This window comes from Epinephelus fuscoguttatus, linkage group LG15, assembly GCF_011397635.1.
Source record: "Epinephelus fuscoguttatus linkage group LG15, E.fuscoguttatus.final_Chr_v1".
In the NCBI taxonomy this organism is placed as follows: Eukaryota; Metazoa; Chordata; class Actinopteri; order Perciformes; family Serranidae; genus Epinephelus; species Epinephelus fuscoguttatus.
Genome location: NC_064766.1, coordinates 24,710,990 through 24,735,389, shown reverse-complemented (window position 1 = coordinate 24,735,389; position 24,400 = coordinate 24,710,990). Strand labels below are relative to the sequence as shown.

At 41.3% G+C, this 24,400-nt stretch overlaps 1 protein-coding gene across 1 annotated transcript in view; it reads right to left on the bottom strand.

The window, feature by feature from the left end:
- The window catches only part of slc1a7a (solute carrier family 1 member 7a), a 71,555-nt gene that overhangs the window by 23,712 nt on the left and 23,443 nt on the right, over window positions 1–24,400 (bottom strand). The window contains exon 3 of the mRNA XM_049598166.1: window positions 5,198–5,413. Coding sequence (XP_049454123.1) covers window positions 5,198–5,413 — 216 coding nt within the window. The remainder of the gene's footprint in view (window positions 1–5,197; window positions 5,414–24,400) is intronic.

Genomic DNA, 24,400 nt, shown 5'->3' with positions numbered 1-24,400 from the left:
TATGTGTGCTTTCGCTCTTTTCAGATGATTAAATTGGACCTTCGTTTACATTGCATTGCTACAGAGCACTGTAGTGCTGTCACGTGGCAGAGAAAAAGGGCCAGGCCACCACAGGTGTATGTTTATTACACTGGAATGATAATTAGATGGACACAAATAGAATGAACGTCTCTTGCTGCTTGTAGGCTGCTATGGCTCAAGGCAACATGTTAAAGTGTCTTTGGGAAGGACACTAGTTCACCAACAATAAAGAACTTAATATCTGTCAATTAAGCCTTTATTTAACCAGGAAGTCCCTTGAGATAGAAATGTTGAAGTACTCCCAGTCGATATAGTATTTGCTGCAGATTATTCACAGCCCTGAAAGCAAACCCTTAATGTACTGTATATTTTTAAAAAAATTAAAAAGTGTTTTGCAATGAAAACAAAGACCAATATAATAATACAGTAAAACAAACGGGTATAAACAATTTTATAAAATAACAATTTTATCTTTGTAAAACACTCTTCATTTTGAACTGTCTTGATTCATCTTTCCAGTGTTCCAACAATCACCACTTCTAATTTGGCTGAAATAAACCCTTAACTCACCCAGTTAGATGTGAAAATATGCTGCCTCTGTGCACGCTAAAATTACTGGTTATCAAAATAGAGTCTGGTTGGTGTGGCAATAGCGATTGTGGAGCTGTTTCTGGTTCAACAAAAAGGATCTTCCTCTTTAAGAAAAAGGTCTAACTCTGCAGTCAGACACTTGGAATAACAGTCCGAGCTCGTCGGTAGCAAAACTAAGCACCTTTAGGGGACATAAATTGATGGTGCACAAGTGCTCTGAGTGATTGATTCCAGTTTTGGGTAGGATCAATGCCAGCAAAGGAATCAAATTCTCTCTTCTGCATTCTACATCTGTCTCTATGTGTCAGCCCTGAGATAGTCTGGAGATCTGTCCAGGGTGATGAGCAGAGGAAATCTCCACTCATCGCTAGGCTAATTTACACCGTGTAAAATGCCATAGGCTCTAGGCTGACCAAACGTCCTCTTTTGCCCGGACATGTCCACTTTTCACGTCCTGTCCGGGGCGTCCGGGGGGTGTTTATAAATTGATGATAATGTCCGGTTTTCCGTGTGTGTGTGTGTGTGTGTGTGTGTGTGTGCGTAATCCCCGAAGGGCTGCCTTATCGGCGGATCGCCAACACTCACAACGAGGAAACAGCAGACACCGGCGGTGCAGCATTATTCTTATTCTTATTCTTCTTATTCTTCCAAGATGCCAAAGCACAAGTGCAGCTTCACAGATGAACTGCAGAAAAAATTCCCAACTTACCGTCCCGACCTGGTCGGGATATATGGGAGGCTGAGTGCACCGAGTGCAAAGCTGGCACATATGATTCTGTGTCTAATAAAGGTGCCGGGGAGCTCAAAGTTGGATTTTCTAATACAGAAGAGGTATTATTTAGACCATTATTTCATATTATTTATTTATTTATTTGTCCAGTAAGACAACTTTACAAGTTGATTTTTCTAATACAGAAGAGACATTATTTCTATCATTATTTCATTCCAGAGATTTTACATTTATATTTATTTTTGTACAATTGAAACTTGTAAAAAGATTATTATTTTAGGGGTAATAAAAGCAAGTTGAGTAACCTCTGAGAAGCCTATCTAAATTTCTGTCTTTGAGAGATATTATTTTGTAATATAACTGAATTTTCTATCCATACATATAAACTTTAAATATATTAAAATTGTAAGGCATCTTTGAGTAAACTGCGAGTATCATTTAAGTAGGCTATCTCGTGGCCGGGGTGAGTGTCCTCTTTTTTGGAAATCAAAATATGGTCACCCTAACTTGGGCTAATAATGTTAGCATGTTACATTTGTTTGGAAAACATGTTTAGTATAAGACAGTTGTTTTGTCAGTGAACCTTGTGAACTATAATGGAGCTGAATTTTGCACCTTTACCTTTGTTAAATGTTGCTGTTGTCCCTGGTTTAGACACCTGGAGTAGAGGAAAAGTCCACTAGCTGCTAGGCTAATTTATACAATGTAAAATGCCATAGGCTTGTGCTAATAACATTAACATGTTGTATTTGTGGGGAAAATGTGTCCAGATGAAGACAAGCGTTTGTCTGTGAATGCTGCGAGTTATAGTGAATCACATGTGGACCTGATCGTACGATGATTTCTGCCCTCAGATCTGCACTGGTTTCTACGTTAGTTTGATAGATAAGGGCCAATAACACTAGCAGTGACACAAAAACACAGATTTTTAATATTTGCCTTTCAGTGTTAGATTAATTCATTCTAAATAATAATTAGCACTTTGGTGAGAATCTTTGACAACAAGAATAAATTAACAAAAAATGTACAAAATATACATTGAATCAGCAGCGACATTGTCTCCATCTTTCTATGGGGTGTTTTGTTTGTGGTGAAGGCTGCTGCCTTTTAAATGCACGCCCCTGAATACAATACATCATGCTCATTCTTTATGCTCAGGAGAGTGTCTGTCAATCACAACAGAATCTGTGTTGCATTAGCGCTGGGTGTCAATCCCACATCAACACAGAGCTCGGATCACAATCGAAACTCAGACAGCACATTTCAGACGCAGAGAGATTAAAGGCATATTGTGTTTTGCAGCTCGTGCATTTACTTGAAAGACATATGGCGAAGATATACTGGGACAATATGGTGCAGCTCGCTGTGGATTTGACCACTTAGCCACTCAGTAGCGTATCGTGTGTCCGAGACAGAGCAAAGCAGGCTAATGAAGCACTTGACTCCAGTGCCTTTAATACAACGAAATATGCACACATTCATGCATACTGTGCTTATTATGCATTATCATCACACACACAAACACACACACGAGTGCAGGCCCAGTGCGGGCCCATTTGTGAGTGCACCGATATAGTATGCCTGCACGATAGATGAAGGCTGTAAAGAAGCTTTGCCGGATAAATCCAAAGCACAGCTGTGCTCTGTAAAACACACACACACACACACACACACACACGCACTGAGAACCGTGAACGACAGAGCTTCACCTCTGCCACATGAGTGTACAGTACAGTACATAGTTGGATTTCATGGACTTGGCCAGTTTATTGCTCCCTCTTTTTACATTCAGATTCAGAGTGACTCATTCAAAAAACAGTTATTCTCACAATGATTTAATTTTGTTCTCAAAATTCTCAAGCATGTCAAAGACAATAGCAAAATCAACAAAGGATAAAAAGAATTACAAGAATTAAATGACAACATGAATTATCTTTCAAATTAAAACACACTGTTTGTAGCTCATTGTGCATTTTGTGGTCAAATATCATGATAAATTTAAATATTATGGTGGTGAAGTCGCAGCTCAGCTGCTCTCTGCGTTACAGGCCGTCGTCTTTATCCCACTGACCGACTGTCACACTGACACAGTGGCTCTCAGAGGCTCACCGTCATGTTTCTCACTGCACGGCTGACCCAGGTTCACCTCAAACACACCCGCTCCATCCTTCAGCAGCGCTAATTAGCTTAGCACAATAACCCACTGGCACACGAGGCTCCAGGCTTTGTGCTCTGACCTCAAGCACTTCCTCGACTTCAGTCCTCGTGAAACGGCACGCAGAGGGAGACATTTACATAAAATAGCTTTAAATGAACGTGTGGTGTGTGCAGCATCTGTAATGAACATGCTGACATTTGCACAGTGCCCTCTTTCACACAATCTCTCAGAAAAACATACAGAGCAGAAAATACTGTTTACTCTCAGGGCTTAAAATACCTTTTTAGTCTGCTTTCATTTGTGCTGATAGTCGATACGTGTTTATGTTTTTATCGATTTTTTCTTTTTTATGAAAATGATCTTGTGCCAGTTTGTTGAAATTCTGACCAAAGTTTGATGACTCTGAGCCTTTCCATTCTATTGACAATCATTTGCCCCAGGACCAGTGGATGTTGCCTTGTATTTGGAACACATTCTCACTCCGACCTCGTCACATATTAATGTTTGGTCCTGATACGACATGTGTTGGTTATTGACGTTCTTGGATGTTCTGCCTGTTACATGCATTGTCTTCTTTCAAAATACACTTCCATTTTCACAGGAAATTTAACGTTTACATACTGTCTCTTTAAAAATAAAAGCACTATGTAAGTACAATACCGCAAAGTGACTTTTTTTTCCCTCCAACAACTAATGCATATGGTTGGGTGCAGGCAACAAAAGCACGTGGTTAGGTTTAGGAAAAAAAGATTCCACAAGACACCGTCATATTGTCTGGCTTGTCTGAATCAGTGTTCATTGAAATACAGGAGAGCATCTCTTTGGATCAACCTTCCTCCATCTCTGCAATCAACATCTACATAATTGTTATTCGGAAAACATCTGAAAAGGACTCTGATTTGCAAAGACTCAACACTTCATTGATTCAATTGTAATTTGTTTGTTGTTTTTTGTTGTAAATTGCACATCTTTAGCAATTTTGCAATACGTCTTAGTCTGGAACTTTTGTTTAGTTGTGCAGTCTTTGCTTTTATGTTTTTCTTTTAATGTGTGATTGCTGTTATTAAATAGGGGCGGTATCTTCATAAGCTATTTGTATGGCATGTTTGAACTTTAAATTTTTTTTTCTGTATTTTCTATTCATATATGTGCAAATAAACTAAACTTAACTAAACTGAACGCATCATTAAGAAGTAAAATAATAGGAGAAAAGTTCTAAAACATGTGCATAAATAAGCCAGTTAGAGCGTCTGTGCAGAGATCAATATTTCAAGAAGTAAGCTGAGTCAATAATATAGTTCCTCAACTTCGTTATCAACTGCTATCCCACAGAGGTACCTCTAGGTCCCACCTGTTAGATGTGCAGAGAGAAGCAATTACCAGTAAGGAGGAAAATCTGACACTGAACTCCATGTCTGACTTTGTTTATCTCATATTTATGCATCTTGTGAGTAGTAGGTGGTGTGTTACATGGAACTTTAAAGGCCCTCATGGTGGACCACAGTTGGAGAGATGGAAAAAATAATAAAGATGGTCAATTAGTTAATTTATTTAAGTGTTTTTTACATCTCCAACACATAATCAGACAAGCCACTCCATGGCACCCCAGTTTGAAATTATATTTAAACGTTCCTACAAGGATGGTGACAGTTTCCTCTGAGCTAACATGTCAAAGAAAATATGTGACAATCGCTTACCGGATGAGATCCAGCAGAGCGTCAGCAGAGCTGGTCATCGGCTTCTTGCTGTCCTCAGAGTCCTCCTTCTGAGCAGCTCCGCCCGGGTGGATGATGTACACCATGACGATGCCCACGACCACGGCAACAAAGGTGGTCCAGAGGTAGTAGGAGATGGTCATGATGCCCAGGCGGCTAGAGCACTTGGCATCCAAGGCAGCCAGACCTGACATCAAACTGAAGGAGAGGAAGCGGGAACACACACACACACACACACACACACACACACACACACCAAGGAAAAGCAGGGGGACAAAAAGACAGACAGGGGATGTGGACGTTAATGTTAGAAAAGCGAGAAGCACTTTGTGAAATCACTGCTTGAGAACTACTTTGTTCTGCCTCAGTTTTTAGAAGTGGCTACTTTGAAAACTGAATCTCAGCTTCCCTGCAGAGACAGGCTGAATAAAAAAATGTTAGGTCATTGGTCATTTAGTGTCCATCTGCACTCAAAGCATTCATGGAGCAAAGAAATAAATGGCCCCAAATTGCACATTTAAAGGAACCCCTGAATGAGCATTTTTATATCAATTAGTCATCACGAGTTACATTGAAGTTGTGTTTTCCTGGCTTTGCCCCCCCTTCAAACATTTTAGACAAACATAACAGATAAAATATCCTTATGACATATACATACACACTCTTACCCTGGTAACTACCTTCTCCTACTGCCGGTGACACTGATGCCCTCATCTACACACACCTACACATACCTCAACTATAGAGCAGCCAGCCCTCAACATCACCTGCCAGATGCCCCCAGACCTCATACTACAGCAGCTGAATATCTTACTATATCTTACTATCTTACTATATAATGACAAAAACTCTGTCTGTGTGTGGGTGTGTCTGTTCCACGTTTTTCTCCTCACTGACTTGGTCAATCCATGTGAAATTTGGCACAGTGGTAGAGGGTCATGGGAGGATGCGAATGAAGCAATATTACATCAATTGGCCAAAGGGGGGCGCTATAGCAACTGATTGCAATTGCAAACTTTGAATGGGCATATCTCATCCCCCCTATGTCGTAGAGACATGAAACTTTGCACAGAGATGCCTCTCCTCATGAGGAACAAATTTACCTAAGGACCCATACCATCCGGTTCTACAGATTCTCCGCCATTTTGAATTTTTTGAATAATACTTAAAATTGATCTCTTCTTAGGAAGTTTGACCGATCTGCATGGAACTCGGTGAACAAAGGCAATGAATGTTGTGGAGGGCGTGGCTCATCACATAAAGGTGTATAACATCTCAAGGGTTTCACCGATCACCACGCAACTTTGTAGACATATGATCACACATAATCTGAGGGGACCCCTCCATTACTGACCCCATCAAACAAAATGGGGGCGCTAGAGAGCTAATTTCTTATCTAGGCCTAACCGCCATATCGATTTTTACTAAACTTGGTAGATATGTAGAACAGGACGCCTCAAGGTGACTGGAGAAATTTAACTCTAATTGGCAACTGGGTGGCGCTATAACAACAGAAAAATGCTTAAAAATGATCGCTGTGGCTCCCCCTGTGGCCCAATGTTTTTTTTCTAATTTTTGGTATGGTAAGTCATGGTATGGTATGCTGTACATAATCATGGAAACTGTCAGTGTGTCATTCTGTCAGTCAGTCATTCTGTCTGTCCCAAGTTTTTCTACTCACTGACGTGGTCAATCTATGTGAAACTGCACAGAGGCATTGAGGATTGGCAGAGGTAGAAGGTGACAAAGCTACTAATGGGTATGGACTAGTTTATTTATTTAAATTCATTTTTTCAACACTCCCTTTTCATCACATATTCATCACTTATTTGTCAACATGTACATGTATTATTATAATCTCTATTATTTCTTTCTTAATAATTATCCTTAATTGGTTTGCTATGTTTTCTTTACATTTATACCAAGTCAAGCTCTATATGTCACCCTATTTTCTTGTTTTGTCCTTGTATGATCATTTTTTTGGTTTGTTTTGTACCTGTAAAGTCACCACTGTGTATATTTTGCACCAGTTAAAAACGGGAGCTGCTAGTCTACTGCTGCCTCAATTAGCTTGTTAGTTTCTATCACTGTGGGACTTTTGAGGCACCAAACATAGGCATTTTGTAGCAACCTGTCGCTTTTTTTCCACTAGTGATAGTGCCAGGAAAAGTTAATGTTTTCCAGCAGGGATTGTGCCCCCAAAACTGGGAATTGTAAGCCAAAATATGATCTTTTGTCTCACTGTAACCAAGTGGTTTTTTGTGCCTAAACCTGACCAAATGAACAACTGCCTAAAGTTGCAATGTATTCATTGCATAATAACATGCAGATGTAACAAATCTGTGGTTTGCATTGGGGTAAAAACTCAGTAAGCCACATTTCAAACCAGCAGTCTTTAATGGAACAGCTGTGACTTGGGAGCTAGAGTGGTCATCCATCAGTTGGAGGGTTGGTGGTTCAACCCCTGGCCCTTGCAATCTCCATGTCAAATGTCCTTGGACGAGATACAAAATGGTGCTTGTGTTAAGCAGTTTGAGTGGCTGCTAAGACTAGAAAGCACTGTATAAACGCGGCCCATTTACCATAAGATACCGGCTCTCAAACAAGGCAGTGAAGACAAAGAGAGGAAAGCATCAAAGCAAATTATTTTTCCCCTAAATCTGTCTCTCATTTCTCCTCTTCTGTTACTTGTGAAATGTAAATCAAGCCATTCAGAGCTCTGTATCACTCTCGCATTTATCATAGAGAGCTTGTACTGCATTCATAAACATTAAAAACAGAGGAGAGTCATTTGCATTTAAATGGGCTGCTCTGAGGAGTCCTAATGTTCGGATATTCATTTTCGCTGCACCGACGTGGTGACATTCACTGCAAGTTTTCAAAAGAGAATAAAAAAAGGAAGCACTCATCCAACACTGTTTGCTTCTCAGCCAGTGGAGAGAGGCAGCAGATGTCATTTGTGGGAAGATGTGTGGGAAGATGTTGAAATGGAGGTGCAGCAGGAGGAGGAAGCCAGCGACAGAAGAGAGAGGGAGAGATTTCAGAGAGTTCTTTACTCCGTCTCTTGAGCTGGGGTGACAAGATTTTCTCCTTGTTCAAAGTGTAATCTGGTTCGACTTGGCAAGTGCGCGGCTGAAGCCACTGAGTCTCTCCATGCACTCACTGCCTGGGCTCCACCTCATCTCGCCATATCTCCTTTTATTATCTCTGAAATGTGCAACAGAGAGCATCCATCTCCCGTCTCTCACAGTCACATAGAGAATGATCAATTGGCCTCATTCACCAATATCTTCCTACATTTTTTCCTAAAGTTGTTCTTGAGCAATTTCCTGGGAAAAGTGTGCGTCATATTTATGCAACACATTCTCACTCCGACTTCGTCACATATCGATGTTTGGTCATGGACCACGTCCACATACACCGTGCAAGGTACCCTGGGTGCGTTGGTTGTTGACGTTCTGGGATGCCGTGTCAAGTTCTTCCTGTTACATGTATTGTCTTCTTTCAAAATACTCTTCCATTATCACAGGAAATTTAACATTTACATACAGTCTCTTTCAAAATAAACACACTATGTCTGTACAACACTGCAAATTGACATTTTTTTCCATCAATAACACACATGGTTGGGTTTAGGCTACAAAAACACGTGGTTAGGTTTAGGAAAAAAGATCAGGGTTTGGCTTTAGACTCTTACAGGATGCAAATTCCGCTCTCTCGGGTGAAAGTTGGTGTTTGTTGGACACATCCACCACCCCTCCTGCCTGTCCCACTCGGACTGTTTGCTGCCTTAATTTTTGTTCTTGTCCCGCTGCATTTCCCCCTGACGCTGCCGAGAGCCGTTAGACTATAACCAGCTGTCTATCATGCTGACGTTAAAGGACTATTTTTCATTGGTTCCTTATGCTGCAAGTCCTTGCCCAAGTGTCGGATTTCGATGACTACCCAGTACTCCCATGAAAGGACATAAGATTCCAGGGCTGTGTGGACACAGATATTAAAAATCAAAGTTGAGAGGATTAAGTAAAAAATGCCAAAATGAAAATCTAAAGAGGGTGGAGAACCGGACTCCAAACACACACACACGCACGCATGCACGCACGCACGCACACACGCATGCACAAAAATCAAACTTCTACAGGAAGTGAGCACCGAAAGTACTGCCACAGTTAGTAAAGTCAAAATTGGATATGAAATAACAAAAGAAAATGCATGGGATGCTATTACTTGTTCAATCAATGCTGTACCCGCAGAAGGGTGCACGACAGATGAAGTCAAGAAAAGGTTCAATCTCAAGTCTGAGGTCAAAAAAAAAATATTTCTAAATACAGAAGAGAGACGCTGACCACTGGAGGAAGACAGACTTGGCCTTGTCAGTTCAATTCAATAAGCTTTATTTTTATTGGCATGACATTTCTTATGTGTTGCCAAAGCACAATTACTAATTAAGACGGTGAAAATTCAAATTATTATTATATATATTATATATTAACATTTGGTCATGGACTTTCCACGTTCACATGTCAAGTTCTCTTCTTCCAAAATACACTTTGTTTTTGCAAGAAATTGAACGTCTCTTTCAAAAATAAATGCCCTTCGTTGGTAGAACACTGCAAAGACGTTTTTTTTCCCTCTTCAACAACAAACGCACATGGTTGGGTTTAGGCAAGAACAGGAAGTGGTTAGATTTTGGAAAAAACAACAGGGTTTAGCTTTAGAATCTTACGGGACGCGAACACAGCTCTCTTTTGGGTGAAAGTCGGTGTTTGTTGGACCCATCCAGCACCACTCCCACCCACCCCATTCGGACTTTAGCCGCCTTAACTTTCGTCCTTGTCTCACCGCGACTCCCCCTGATGCCACTGGGCATCGTTAAACTATAACAGCAACTGGCCACGAATCATGCCAACATTAGAGAACACCTTTTTCGTTGGTTTCTGACACCACAAGTCACTGCCCAAGTGCTGGATTTCGCCGATTTCAGAGTAGGTTTAGTAAAAAACAGAACAGGGTTCGGCTGTAGAATCTTACGGGATGCCAACACCACTCTCTTGGGTGAGAGTCAGTGTTTATTGGACCCAATCACCACCCCTCTCTCCTGCCCCAGTCGGACTTTTGCCGCATTAACTTTCGTCCTTGTCCCGCTGCGTTTCCTCCTGATGCCACGAGTGCCATTGCCACGTATCACACCGATGTTAAAAGACACCTTTTTTCATTGGTTTCCTATTGTCAGATTTCAATGACTTTAGAGCGAGATCGGGCTAATAGGCCTAATTTAGGCTTATAAATAGTGTGATCAGTCACTAATCATTGGATGGTAGGGTTGCCATTTAACATAATTAATGCAAATTGAAATGTTCGTATTTTGAAGTTCCACTGCGTAGGATTTAGGGGGATATATTGGCAGAATTATAATATAATACAATAAGTATGTTTTCATTAGTGTATAATCACCTGAAAATAAGAATCGTTACATTGAGCAGTTTATATCTACACTGGGAGCGGGTCCTCACCCACAGAGTCTGCTGGAGAAATTCATAAGTAGAGAGCAGGTTATGATGCTTTTCTTAGTGCAGTTGAATTACAGGGAAGAAAATGATTTTTCCGAAAAGGTTTGAAAAAGAAAAGCCTGATTACAATAGCAGTGGGGTGCTTTTGTGCTTAGTTCAGGGTCAATTGCAGACCATCAAGCCTGCAGCAGCAGGAGAGTCAGTCGGTTGAATACCTCGCTCTTTCTACGAGTGGCAGAAGGTGTTGCACTAAAGAATCTGGCCATTACTTGAGAGGTTGTAGGAATAGATGTCAGAGCCATGGTTACATGTCAGAGAACATTTTATCCACATTTTTGAATTTATGTAAAAGGCCTTTTGGTTAAAAATATATTTTTTAATGTAATTCTAATTCTAATTCTAATTCTAATTCTAATTAATCAGGCACATTCACATTCACACTTTCACTCACACAGAAAGGCAAATGGTGACACATTAATGCTGCAGAGCTACCCACGGTGCTTCTAACCACTCAACAGCAACAGCTCTTTAGCAGCTTCACTGCTGAGAGGCTGCACTTCAAAGAATAGTTTTTTGGGAAATACACTTATTAGCTTTTTTTTTTTTTTACTAAGAGATCAAATGAGAAGGTTGAGATCATTTTCATATCTGTGTGCTCAAAACGAAGGTAGGAGGAGGGTCAGCATAATTAATACAGAGTAGAAGCAGAGTGGAGTAGTTAAAGGTCCAGTGCGTAGGATTCAGTGGGATATATTGGCAGAAATAGAATATAATATAGTGAGTATGTTTTACCTAAAAATAAGCATTGCTGTGTTTTCATCACGTTAGAATGAGCAGTTATACAAAACAATATTACAAAAAAGCAAAATATTATTGTAATTTACATCCCACAGATGTGGAATTGAAGAAAATACAATAAACAAATATTTTGCACAAACATGTCAGCACTCAAATGTGTGTATGTGTGCTCTTGAGTGTGTAGATTCTCAGATCCCAAATAAGAAAACACTGGTGAACGTCAGATTATTTCTGAAAACTGAGTTGGTGGCTTTCTTCTTGAGATTGGTCTTTGAGTGAGGCCCAGTGTTTGACTCTTTAAAAAGTGTGTAATCAAAATTTTCAGCCAGTGTGTGACTATTGACACAGTTTTGAAAGATGCAAAACTGTGTCACCAGGACACAAAAGTGTGTGTGATATTATTGCAGTGGTTCCCAACTGGTTGAGCCACGAGGTCCAGATTTGTCCTTAGTCATTAATTCAAGGTCCACAAAGTTAAATATATTCAGCCTAACGCTTGCGTCTGGCCATGTCAGCTCACTCTACAGCAGAAAATGGCACTTCAAAATCAAAGCTATTCTGGAAATTTGCTGTACTTAAAGATAAAGTGTGTTTTTTTACACACTTGACACGTTTGCAAGTCACTAACCCAATTTTGGACCATCTATCTATAATTGAGTAGTCTGAGTGGGTGGAAGTTCACTGCCAAGATCAGCCTCTCATTGGGCGGAACGAGCCACCCGTTGAAGTCCCGCCCTACCACCTCCGGTTGCAGTTTTCAACACGCCCTTTACTAACTTTTGTGGTGTTTGATCTTGCGGGGATGTAGCCATTTTTCTGCCATGGTTCACGTCCTGTAGGTGATATTTTTGTGGTGTGTTACACCAAAACCTGTTTCCTAGTGATGTGATGTTTGCGAACGAGCCGAGTCTTTGAACCGGCTCTTTGATACAAGCAGCCGGGGCATTTTTTTCTCCAATCTTAAAGTGAGAGTCGGCCCAGCCAGACCTTTCTTTTCTTGAGAAAGGTCTGGTGAGCGAGACTAATAATTGAGTAACCTAACTCACAGAAAACATTGATTTCCCCAATATTGAACTAGTATGTATGAAATTGGATTCAGCAGCAGCAGCAGCAGTGATTTTCTGCTTGTAGAGGCGCAGGATTAAATATTTCACTGCACTGCAGCCACAGAATATTTTTTTTACTGCTACAAAATGACTCAGTGCTGCTGTCACACTTTTACAAGATATAAAGCCACATTAGGTTTGGACTGCAGCCTGAGATCACAACATGAGTGTCCTCAGCTGCCTGACATAAGCTGAGCTGGAGGGGAGGCAAGGAACTCTTTCAGCTAAAATATATAGATGAAGACTAGTGTCCAAATGGTCACAGATTCATGTTCATCCAAGCAAAGTCTGGACTGGGCAAGAATATTTTTGTTAACATACCCTTGAAAAGAGAATTCAACTTAGAGTCCCCATGAAATGGAAGTTAGAGCATCTTTAGCTTCTGCACTGTGATGTATTTCCCAGTGAAACAGAATATTTCACACATGTAGGGCACAGCTGCAGACATATTCCATGTGGAGCCTACATGACACGCCCCTACAGACTGCACCCATCACTAGTACAAGAGAAACCCACCAATCTGAACCCTGAACCTGCTGCTACATGACATTGTAGTGAATGAATGAGGCCAAATGATCCGTAACCCCACCATTACTTGAACCTTAACTGCCTCCCCTTTGACCTAACACTTCATAGCTAGCTAAATGCTAACTTAGCTTTTCTCAGCACTTTTGCTTCTTGACCAAGGAGCGTAGGTATTGTGGTACAACCTGTAGACATGGTGGGCGAGCCATGTGGCTAGTGGGTGGGTCACACAGCTGCTCTAACCACAGCTACAGCCTACCTACTTGAAACATTTGAGCGGGGTACAGTTAGGAGAGGGATTTAAATGAAATCATTTGCATTTGATTCAACTGCTAAAAAGTCAGTGGGCTTAGAGTTTTTCAGCGACTGTTGGGTCCACACACACCTCCCTCACGGATAGATCAGGAGGAGGAAGAAAAGAGATGAATGAAGTAGATCTCAGCTGTTTTGGAAATGAGCCTTAACTTTTGTAAACATCTGGGTGCAGGATGAGTCATCAAACATTTGAAACAACTTCACAAAAAGGGAGGAGACAGGAATTTTAATGTGCAAATACTCTGATACAGAACAAGAGATATCCAACACATTCTCACTCCGACCTAACACCACTTGGTTTTGGAATTTCTACGTCGACATATGATGTGCTAGGTGGCCTTGGTGCATCTGTTGTTGACGTTCTGGGACGCCTTATCAACTTCTGCCTGTTACCTGCATTGTGTCTTTTCAAAATACAGTATATATATATGTACAGTTTGCATACAGTGTCTTTCAAAATAAATGCATAATAAATGTTTTTTTTTCCCTTCAACAACAAACGTACATGGTTGGGTTTAGAAAAAAATACCAGGGTATGACTTTACATTCATACAGGAAGCAAATAACGGCCTCCTGGGGTGAAAGACAGTGACTGTAGGACCCATCCACCACCTCAACCACCCACCCTACTCTGACTCTTCACGTTTCCCTTGATGCCTTCAGGCGCTTTGTATCAAGCAGACATGAAAGGATGGCTGCCCAAGTGCTGGTATTCGTCAACTTTCGCAATGAGAACAAGTTGAGATAACTGAACAGTTAACACAGGGACGTAGAGGATTAAAACTGGGGAAACTGATTTTTATTTCATGGGGAATTTTAAGCAAGGCTAACTTGCTGAAATGTAGCCACAATAGTTCCAGGATGATAGTGAATACAAACACATAAGTAAAATAAGTTGTAAAAAGTCGTGAACTGACCCAGTAATGTCATGTAACCTCAACTACACAGCGATATTAAGTTTGCTAACATTAGCTAGCATCAGCCACTGTAAGCTATCAGAACAAATAAGGCTGTAGGAGGAAAACCTTTGAGTTTCTTGAACTGAGCAGTGGTTTATTTGTGGATTATGAATTCAATTTTCAATTTGTAAGAGAGAGAATGTGTTATTTCATCTTATAAAAGTAAAATAGTCTTGCTTTAAAGGACAGCTTGGCAATTTGTGGATTATGGCGACCAGTATTTGCTTTCTTGCCAGGAGTTTAATGAGAAGATGGATACCACACTCATGCGTGCACACTAAATATGAAGCTAGGAAATGAGAAGAAGAAACAGTCTGGCACGGATCTCACAAAACCTAAAGATAAAGTATTTACTCAAACAAAGTGACTTTTAGAGGTGCTGTGTCTGCAAGATGTTGCAGTTTCTGCCCTGAGGAGGGAATGCATCTTCCAGGAGCATATACTGTCGATCTGTTTGCAGAGAGTGACAAGGCCAAGCCTGTCCCCCTCCAGTGTTCAGCATTTCTCCTCTGTATTTGTCAGTATTTGGTTATGCAAACACAGCATTACATACAGACATGAGAGTGATGTCCGCCTTCTCATTCCTTGAAGTGGAGCCTCTCAGCAGTGAAGCTGCTACAGAGCTGCTGCAAAAGGCCTTTTATGTCAATCAAATTAAATATCCAGCTGGATAAAATGTTCTCTGTCGTGTTACCATGGCTTTGACAAGGAATCTATTCGTTCAACCTCTCTGAGTATTCACGTTACATAAGATTTCTTTATACCTTGAGTGCAACAGCTATGAGTGCTACAACTTCTGCCATTCATAGAAAGAGCGAGGTATCCAACCACATGACTGTCCTGCTGCTGCAGGCGTGATGGTCAGCAGCTGACCCTGAACTAAGCAGCACAAAGGCACACGGTGAATTGCATCACCCCCACTGATCTTGTAATCAGGCCTTTCTTTTTCAGGTTGAGTAAAGCTTTCCTGAAAAATCATTTTCTTCCCTGTAATTCAATGAGGCCAAGAAAACCATCATCATTACCACAAAACCAGCTCTCTATTCATGAGTTTTATATTTCCCTCTTCACCTTAGCATGCCTTTTTTCACAATCTCAGTGAACTTAATCTTTGCTGTCCTGAAGGCATGCTGAGGAATTGTGTTTCAATACCAATGAATGTTTTGACCTAAAACATTGCTGCTGCTCGACCGCACCTTTTGCAATTTTTTCTTTTTTTCTTTTTCTTTTACACAGAGCTAAAAACAGGAATTGTGGATGAAAATATTACTGTTGCTACCATTCTAATGCATTCTTTAGTCACTGTGCTTTACTACGAGATTCCTTCTTTATGCCTCCTTTGCATTTTCACATAGAGCCATATGACGGCGGCATCATACTGCTCCAGGGTGTGATTACACGCTGCATCAGGGCTTCAAAACAGGCATGAAGGGTGTGACATGTAACACATCAGTGTCAGGCACTGCTATGATGACATGTGTGTTGGCAGTGCTTTTTAAACCACAGCAATAGCATTAACATGCCACTCAAGCCCCGTTTCCACCAAACACTTTTGGTATGGTACCTTTGGAACCAAAAGTGACCCTTCAGACATGGTACCTAGACCCTAGCATTTCCACTACAAACACTTAAATGTGGGCAGGAATGTTGACACTCACTGCTCCGTCCAGCACTCACTTAAAAGTCCTTAAAAGTCACCGGCAGTCGGCTCAGTGACTTAAGTTATTTTTTCTCCGACTCCAGCTGCTGTGAGAGGCAGCAAAACATTCTTTCAATTTATAGTTACAGTGATAAGAATCTCCACGTAAGCTTCTAAACCAGCCACAACTCAGCCCTGAGCAGAGTGACCGTCGTCTACTGACCAATCAACAGACTGCAGTGTTCACAGCTCCACCTTTTAGTACCAGATCTGTGTGCTAGGTACCCCAACAGAGGGGGGACCAAAAATGGGGATGGTACAGAACAGTTCCATCTTTTCACAGTGGAAAATGGAAAAAACGTGTACCAAACCATACCAAAATGAACAGTACTGCTCGATGGAAACGGGGCTTAAGAATCATTTATCCTCTCTGTTATATGGCAGCTGATCTCATCCTCTGCTTGGACAGTAAGGAGCTCCCGGACCCTGTTGTTTTCCAAATTTGCCGACATTTACGGCTGCTGTTCTTTGTCTTTGAGTCAGCTGCTGGTTGCTAACAGTTACGTTTTAAATCTCCTGCAGTGGGTCGCATACATAACACATCATCAAACACCTGTGCCACCTGTGATCCCACCTGGCAGACTGTCCGGTTTAAACGAACACTGTCTCGGCATTGTTACCACCTCCCGAGATGGATTAAAGGCAACGCCACTCTGTCCCCCCATTTCACAGTTGTACCTCGTATACAGCACGGTGAGGTGCCATGATGGCGTGATAGTCCTGTCTTGAACATGCAGTGTAAAATGGTCTTTAGATTATATGCATTAGTTTGTATAAACAAGGGCTATTATGGGGCCAATAATTCCTTTGGTATAAGAACAAAAGGAGGTGCAGCTGGTCAGCCAGGATGTCGTCACCAACCATCACGATTTGAATTCTTATCACAGGTATTTACCGACTGCAGCAAATGGACTGAAGTGCATGTCATAAATATTCCACCCACAGTGTTGTTCCCAACTATTAAACAGACAAGCTCTTGAAATTCACAACCAAAGGTGCTCCACCTTTGTCTGTTTGCTTGCTGGACCGAGAGCTGTGATGTGACCTGAATTACAAAACCAGAAAGAAACACCTTTTCCCCTATTGGTATATTGAACAACAAGCACAGCTGCAGCAGTGATAACTAAAGGGCTCGCCCTGTGCTGGTCAGGGATTAGACGACCGTCTGTAGGAAAAATCAGAAGGTCAAAAACATAAAGTCAAACTGAAATGGACTGACAGCCCAAAAAATATCAATCTTCTGGGAAATGGCTGACAAACTGTTTCAACTGAATTGTATGTCCAGATGTTTGGTGCAGAGTTGACTTTTTTTTCACTGCAGCTCTTTGGGAAACCAGAAACTGCTGCCAGGAGATCAAAAAGGGAAAAAATTACATTTGCTATTCCAGGGATTTACCTCATGACCTCCTCCTCCTCCTCCTCCTCCCTACTCTGTGCATTTAAATCTGACAATAATGTCACAGTCAAATGTCATCTTTTTCTCCTGTCTTATCTTGAGTTTTCATGTGGCACTGTCTTTTGAGGTGGCACGATGAAACTATGAACCTGATAAAACCCTCAGAGTTTATATAACAAGATGTGACATTGTTTTATATCTCAGGCCAGATCATTTAAATTAGTTAGTGAAGTTTTAAAATTGAATTTACTACCTTGGCTGTACTCTTTGTAATTCCAATGGGTTCTGTATTTTATTCGCCTGCATAAATGAATACTTTCAAGACTGTTTTGTTTTAAATCACACCCACTGACTCATTGAAACACATCATACACACACACGTTCTTTCAAACTGACTATCAGAAAGGGAAATATATGCTTTATAATGAAATATAGAAACACAATTTCATTCTATCACACCTGTTGATGGATTATCCAGTTATGATTTCACTCATGTCTAATTGCACGTCTCGCGCACAATCTCGGGACCCATCAGCTATCATTATGACGATGATAAAGCCTCTGGAGGCAAGGGTTGACATTTCAGGGGTTCTGGTGTACAAAGCGCATGCCTGGGCAAGACTTCCTCTTCCGTGCGCCAGTCATTTCGGCTGCGTTGTTGTCAGATGATAGCTGATGGGTTCTGAGCACGGATGTGTGGCACATGAAAATAAAAAAGAGCAGTTTCTGTGGTATGAAATTAACCTAATAGACCTTTTCCACGGCAGATATTTTGACCTTTAATAGTCAGAAAAGCACAGGTGTTACAAATGACTGGAACAATGGCTCTGTTCTGTTTAAGAGTCCCAGTGAGTGCAAGAATGAACAAGCATGCACAATACATGGACCCTGGGCCATCATTAATTTCATTCTTTATATCTGTGCCTTTCCTACTTCCGAAAAAAGGGAAAAAAGGCCTGTCTTCCGCATTGTGGGGGTAATTGAGCAAGCACACTGGAAACTTACAGAGGTGGCCGGGTAGCTCACTTCCGGTCTCACACTCACATGTTATCTTCTCTTTAGTAAATATGGTGATTCACTCCTTTTAGCCCTATATCCTGAGGGATATATGTGGCACTTTAGCTGCTGAATGCTCTACTGTGTTCACCAGTTGGTAGAGCTTTAATCTGAAAAACAATCGCCTGCTGTAGCCAAAAATGATATTATCAGAGTGAGAGTTAGAAGAGCCATAAACAATAAAGTTCTGGGTCTAGAAATCAAAACAATGGACTGAAAGACACTACAACGCTCAGAGCTGAGAGGAACTGCAGAGTTGGGATGTGTCACTACAAATAGTCATGTAATCCACTGTAAATAATAATAACAAAAAAAGATAATAGCAGCTTTAGAATCAAGTTATATCTATGTGTGACCCCTCGCCACAAAAATATGGCTCATAAAAGGAATTACAAATGAAATAGGAGTCACAAATAACAGTATCTTTTCTATCACTTTAATTATATGGGGATCCCTTAGATGTTCTTTAGCACCCCTCTGTGGGTTCTGACTCCCAGGTTGGAAACCAGTTGTAGATTGACCCAATCACGAAAAAAAAAAAAAAAAGTCGGCATTGTACGTTTCTGCAAACCATGGACATTTTTACGTAATTATGTGGCTGATATTTTAAAACTTTACATTTCAACAGTGCTGTGAAGCAAAAAAAGCTCTTTTTCCATGGTATGAACTTGATTGGCGCTGCTTCTGCATCACTGGCCCAACAGAGCAGGCGTGCCAGAGACTTACTTCCACTGACCATGGCCGGGGGTTGTAAGTCTTACGTTTTTTTTTTATGGCACATTCACAGTGTGAAATGCTGCAATATTGCACTGAAAACCAACCGGTGTTGGTTGCACAATGACTGGAAATGCCGTGGATGTCTTGCTAAGAAACAGCCAGTTTTGGTTCCATAATCACAGCTGAAAATGCTGCTAATTGTGCGCTAAAAAGCACTGGGTTTGGACTCACAATCTCAATTAGCAATGCTGTGGATGTGTTGCTAAAAAACATCCAGTTTTGGTTTCACTATCATGGCTGGAAAAAGCCACTAATGTGTGCCTAAAAAACAACCAGCTGTTTGCTGGTCTCGAACAGTGGTTTGCCAACCAGGTCTCACTCCAAAGTCATCGAAAACCAGCACTTGCTTATTGACTTCCAGTATCAGACATCAACAAATAAAGCTACACTTGTATTTCAGCATGATACGCGGCTGGTTGCAGTTATTGCGTAATGGCACTTGGCGCCGTCAGGGGGGACAACAATGAAAGTTAAGCCTGAGTAGGGTGGGTGGGAGTGGTGGTGGATGGTTCCAACAACCTCCAACTTTCACCCGGGAGGCCAGTGTTCTCTTCCCATATGATTATAAAGCCAAACCCTGTTCTTTTTCCCAAAACCCAACCACGTGTGTTTGTTGAAAGAAAGAAATGTAAATTTGCATTGTTGTACTGACGCAGTGTGTTTATTTTGAAAGCGACTGTATGCATACTGCACATTTCCTGTGGAAACGGAATTGTATTTTGAAAGTAGACAATGCATGTAACAGGCAGAAGTTGACATAGCGTCCCAGAACGTCAACAACCAACACACCCAAGGTACCTTGCACGTCATATATTGACATGGAAATCTCATGACCAAAACGACTGACCAAAATCGATATGTGATGAGGTCAGATTGAGAATATGTTGGGTCTGCAGCTTGGCAGCTGACTCACCTTTGTGTCACACAATGAACCATCCCCTCCACAAACCAATAAGAAACTCAGGTCATAAATGTGTAATCAGAACAACATCACTGTAGAAACATTGATATGATGTGAAACAAATGACTGGCATCCGTAGTTTGCAGAAATGCTGAAACATATTTGAGTGGTCAACATTAAGCACTTGAGCTGTTCCTTTTCTGCTTCTGTTCACAGCAGGAAATTGAATAACTGGACACTCAAAAGCTCCACTGAGCTCTCTGTCCTTCTCTCTGATATCTGAGTCAAAGTGGGATTACAGTGCGTCACCTGCCATGTGTAACTGCCTCTATCGTGAGGATTCCAGCACACGTACAACAGATCTGCCACAGGACTTTTGGACCATATGGGGCTTACAGTCCTCCCTGCTGCACCTTCGCTGAGCAAGAGCATTACAGTAATCCTTCGTCCAGATGAAAAAAAGAAGGCCGAGGCTCCTTGGAGGGGGGGCTATCCATCCATGACATCCATGACATGTGGTAGTGACACCGTGGCCTTTGTCTGAGCAGCTCTGATCATTACAGGCCACATCGATGTTCTCTCATGACATTCGATGTTCCAGGATTATTTCAAGTCTCTAGATGTTAACAGCTTTATAATCAGCATACTGTAGGTGAAGAGAAGAAAGCTTCAAACAAGAAGCTCACAAACATGTAATTTTCATGAACATGCCTCAAGAAGCAATTATTAATGGGCTAAAATGAAATATAATGACTCTGTAATAACGCATCTTTCCTTTTTTCTCTGAGGATGTTTGTCTTCAAGGCCTCTCTAAATCAATCCCTTGCCAATCTGTGAATTGAAGCAGCCCTGAGAAGGCCCTGACCTGGAACCCTACTGATTGGATTTGTTTGTGGAAAATTGACACGGCTGCTCTTGTGAGAAATCAGGTGGACGTCAGTGTGTGTCGTTAACTCAATGGCTCTCATCATTTTCACACTTGTCACCCTGCTGACAAGGATACTGTACTTTTCACTGCTAGGAAGTCAATACAAGGCAGTGTCTGCAAGCACAGTTCAGCTATTTCAAATGGAGGTCAGGGCTGCTGAGTGTTATGATGTTTGTTTTTAGACGTGTATCGATCTTGTCCCGTGGGGATGTGGGGAGGCCAGCTGCTGCTTCGCGAAAAATACTGAGGACTAAAATTGACATCATAATTTGAGGAACTGATGAGCAATTGATTTAATGATTTCTCAGATGAGTATTGTGCTCTTCGTTTGGGTGACTGTGGTTTTACAGCCATCAGGGTCAGGGATCAGCGAAATCCTCAGTGCCTTGCTGTACTGCTGTGTGTTTGTCTGTCTCTCTGTACACCGAGATTAAGGAAACCAATTCACTATAAACCTCTTGTTTATCTGACTCTGCTGCTTGACACTGCTGTCTGATGCTAGGTTTCTGCTTCCCAGAAAAGGCAGGAAAAATAGCATCATATACTCAGTAACAAACCCAGCAGTCAGTAAAAGACCTTGTGAAACTACACAAAGTACATTTCTATATTTCAACGTAATGAACATAGATACAAAATACAGTGTGCTGTGCTACTAAACACCCTGTGTTCTCTATGTTTCATCAATCTCAACTAGGCCTCCAAGAAGTGCACCGCCAAAAACCCACCTCTTCAGCAGGACTTTTGCCCTATAGCTCACTCATCTCCTGCAATCATTGCTATTATCAATTCTGTTCCTGTTTTCATTCTATTTCTATTTTATTTATTCATTTACTTTTGTTTACTTACTCTGTAAAGTGGCATTGGGTAGCTTGAAAGGCGCTATATAAATTCAAGTTATTATTGTTATAATTACCTGAATGTTACTATCTCACTTGTTGAAAGAAGGCTAATCTAAATTTATGAAATAATATTGTGCACCTCGTTTCTTTCTCTTGTGGATGTAGCTACGTGTCCTGCAGGTTACACCACATTTTCTTCACTGTTTCTTGGTCAGACAACTCTCAAGGCTTTTGACGGATGCTGCAGTATGATACACAGACGGGCGGCATCAGTCGCCAGTGACGATGTAATAAAAGGAGCTGGAAAGTCCCTATATGGTAGGAAGGAGGGGTGCCGAATGGGTCCAACAAACCTTGGGACTGTCACCCAGGAGTCTGGTGTTTGCTTCCTGTAAAAACGTAGAGCCAAATCATGATGTTTTTCTAAACCTAACCATGTACTCATGCGAATGTCCTGGCATTGGTTGAAGCATCTTGGAACACCAACAGCAGATTCAGGAATATACCTAGCACGTAATCAACAAACCTCGGTCTTTCACCCAGGAGTCTGGCGTTCGCTTCCTGTATAAACGTAGAGCCAAACCATGATGTTTTTTGTTGCCCAAACCTAACCATGTACTTATGTCAGCGTCCTGGCATTGGTTGAAGCATTTTAGAACTAAAATTAAAATGTTGTTACACCATCTTTTTTAATGAGATCTCACTTGTAAGTTTATACTTTTCAGTGTTGTATACTCTCTAATGCATACTGCAGTCTGACTGCCACTAGTTGATGAGACATTGTTCCCAAATGGCGCCACGGAAAGATGAAATATCTTGAATTAATCTAGAATGAACTCAGGCCCTCTTGCAGCAGAACCTGCAAAACAAATTAGGCTCCCTTAAGCTGAAGAGACGCTCACATCATAACCTGCACGACTACAATATGACATTTCCCATAGCCTGACAACTACACATCACAATGTGACTTGATGAGCACATGGCCCCGCAGCCACTGAGTCACCCTGACATTCAGAGAAAATGGTAAGCCATTATCACAGTCATTTATGCTCTATGCACAGTCTCAAGATAATTACAGTACCTCATTTATCTCTATTTTCTTCTTTTAGTCCAATAAATATTCACAGGGAATTATCTAACTACAGAGCCATTTGTTCACCCCACTCCTGTGTGAGGATCGAAATTAGGCGGTGACCAGACAAACATCCTCTTACTTTAATCTTAAAGCCCTAAACAATGGAGACGAATACAGGGTGAACTTATATTTGAATTAAAAATACATGCTGCTTCAAGAAGTACAAATGTCTGAGATGCACAAAATCATTTTTTTAATCCTCAGGGGATGCTGTGCGCCATATTCAAGACTGTCAATCAGGTATTTTAATTTCAGTCTTCTCTAAGAATGTGAAAACTAATCAAAACGCCTGAGAAAACGCCCATGGTTTAAGAATTACTGTATGTTTACTGTCATATTCTAAAGCAAAATGCCCTTTTTATATGTAAATAAAACATGCTCCAGGGTCTGTTATTATTATTATTATATCCATATTTCTCAAACCTTTGTACACAACTTGCAAGATACGCTCACTCATAGCTGTTTCACAACTCATCTTCCATACCAATTCTTCGCTGTGTGTGACTAAGCATTCAGCTTAAAGCCACATATGGAGCCACATAGAGAGATTAGTCGTGTTTCCATTCAACTGTCAAGCAAATTTTTTTTTTAAAGATTATTTTTATGGGCTTTTTGCCTTTATTGACAGGACAGAGAGTGAAATGGGGAGACAGAGAGAGAGAGCAGGGACTGACATGCAGCAAAGGGCTGCGAGCTGGAGTCGAACCCGCAGCCGCTGCAGCAAGGCAATGCCTCTGTACATAGGGCGCCGGCACTATCCACTATGCTACTGACGCCCCAACTGTCAAGCAAATTTTAAAGTGGACTTTTGAAATATCTTGAAAATGAAATGTGAATCAGGCTCGTTTCCATCAACTGGTTTGGTTTCCACTCAGCTTTTCTCATGCTATACTTTAAAATGTGCATAAAGAAACTTTTATGGGAACACAGCTGGCCACACAGGTGCTCCTGTCTCTGCCTTGAGTTTCCCGTGTCACCCACTCCTCTCGTGTCCCCAATCTGCGTGTGCCTGTGTGTGAGTCTCATCCCTGTCCTGCTGCTATCCTGGACCCAGCCTACCAACACACCTGCTGGCAATCAGCTTATCCCCTCTCCTACCGCACTCCTGGCCACAATCAGTCCATCAGCCCACAGTATATCAACCCCAGCTTTTGTTTCACTCTTTGTTAGATTGCTGTTCAAGTTTTTTGGGTAGCTACCTTCAGTATTTAGCTATGTGTTTGTTTGTTCTCTAAGCCCCA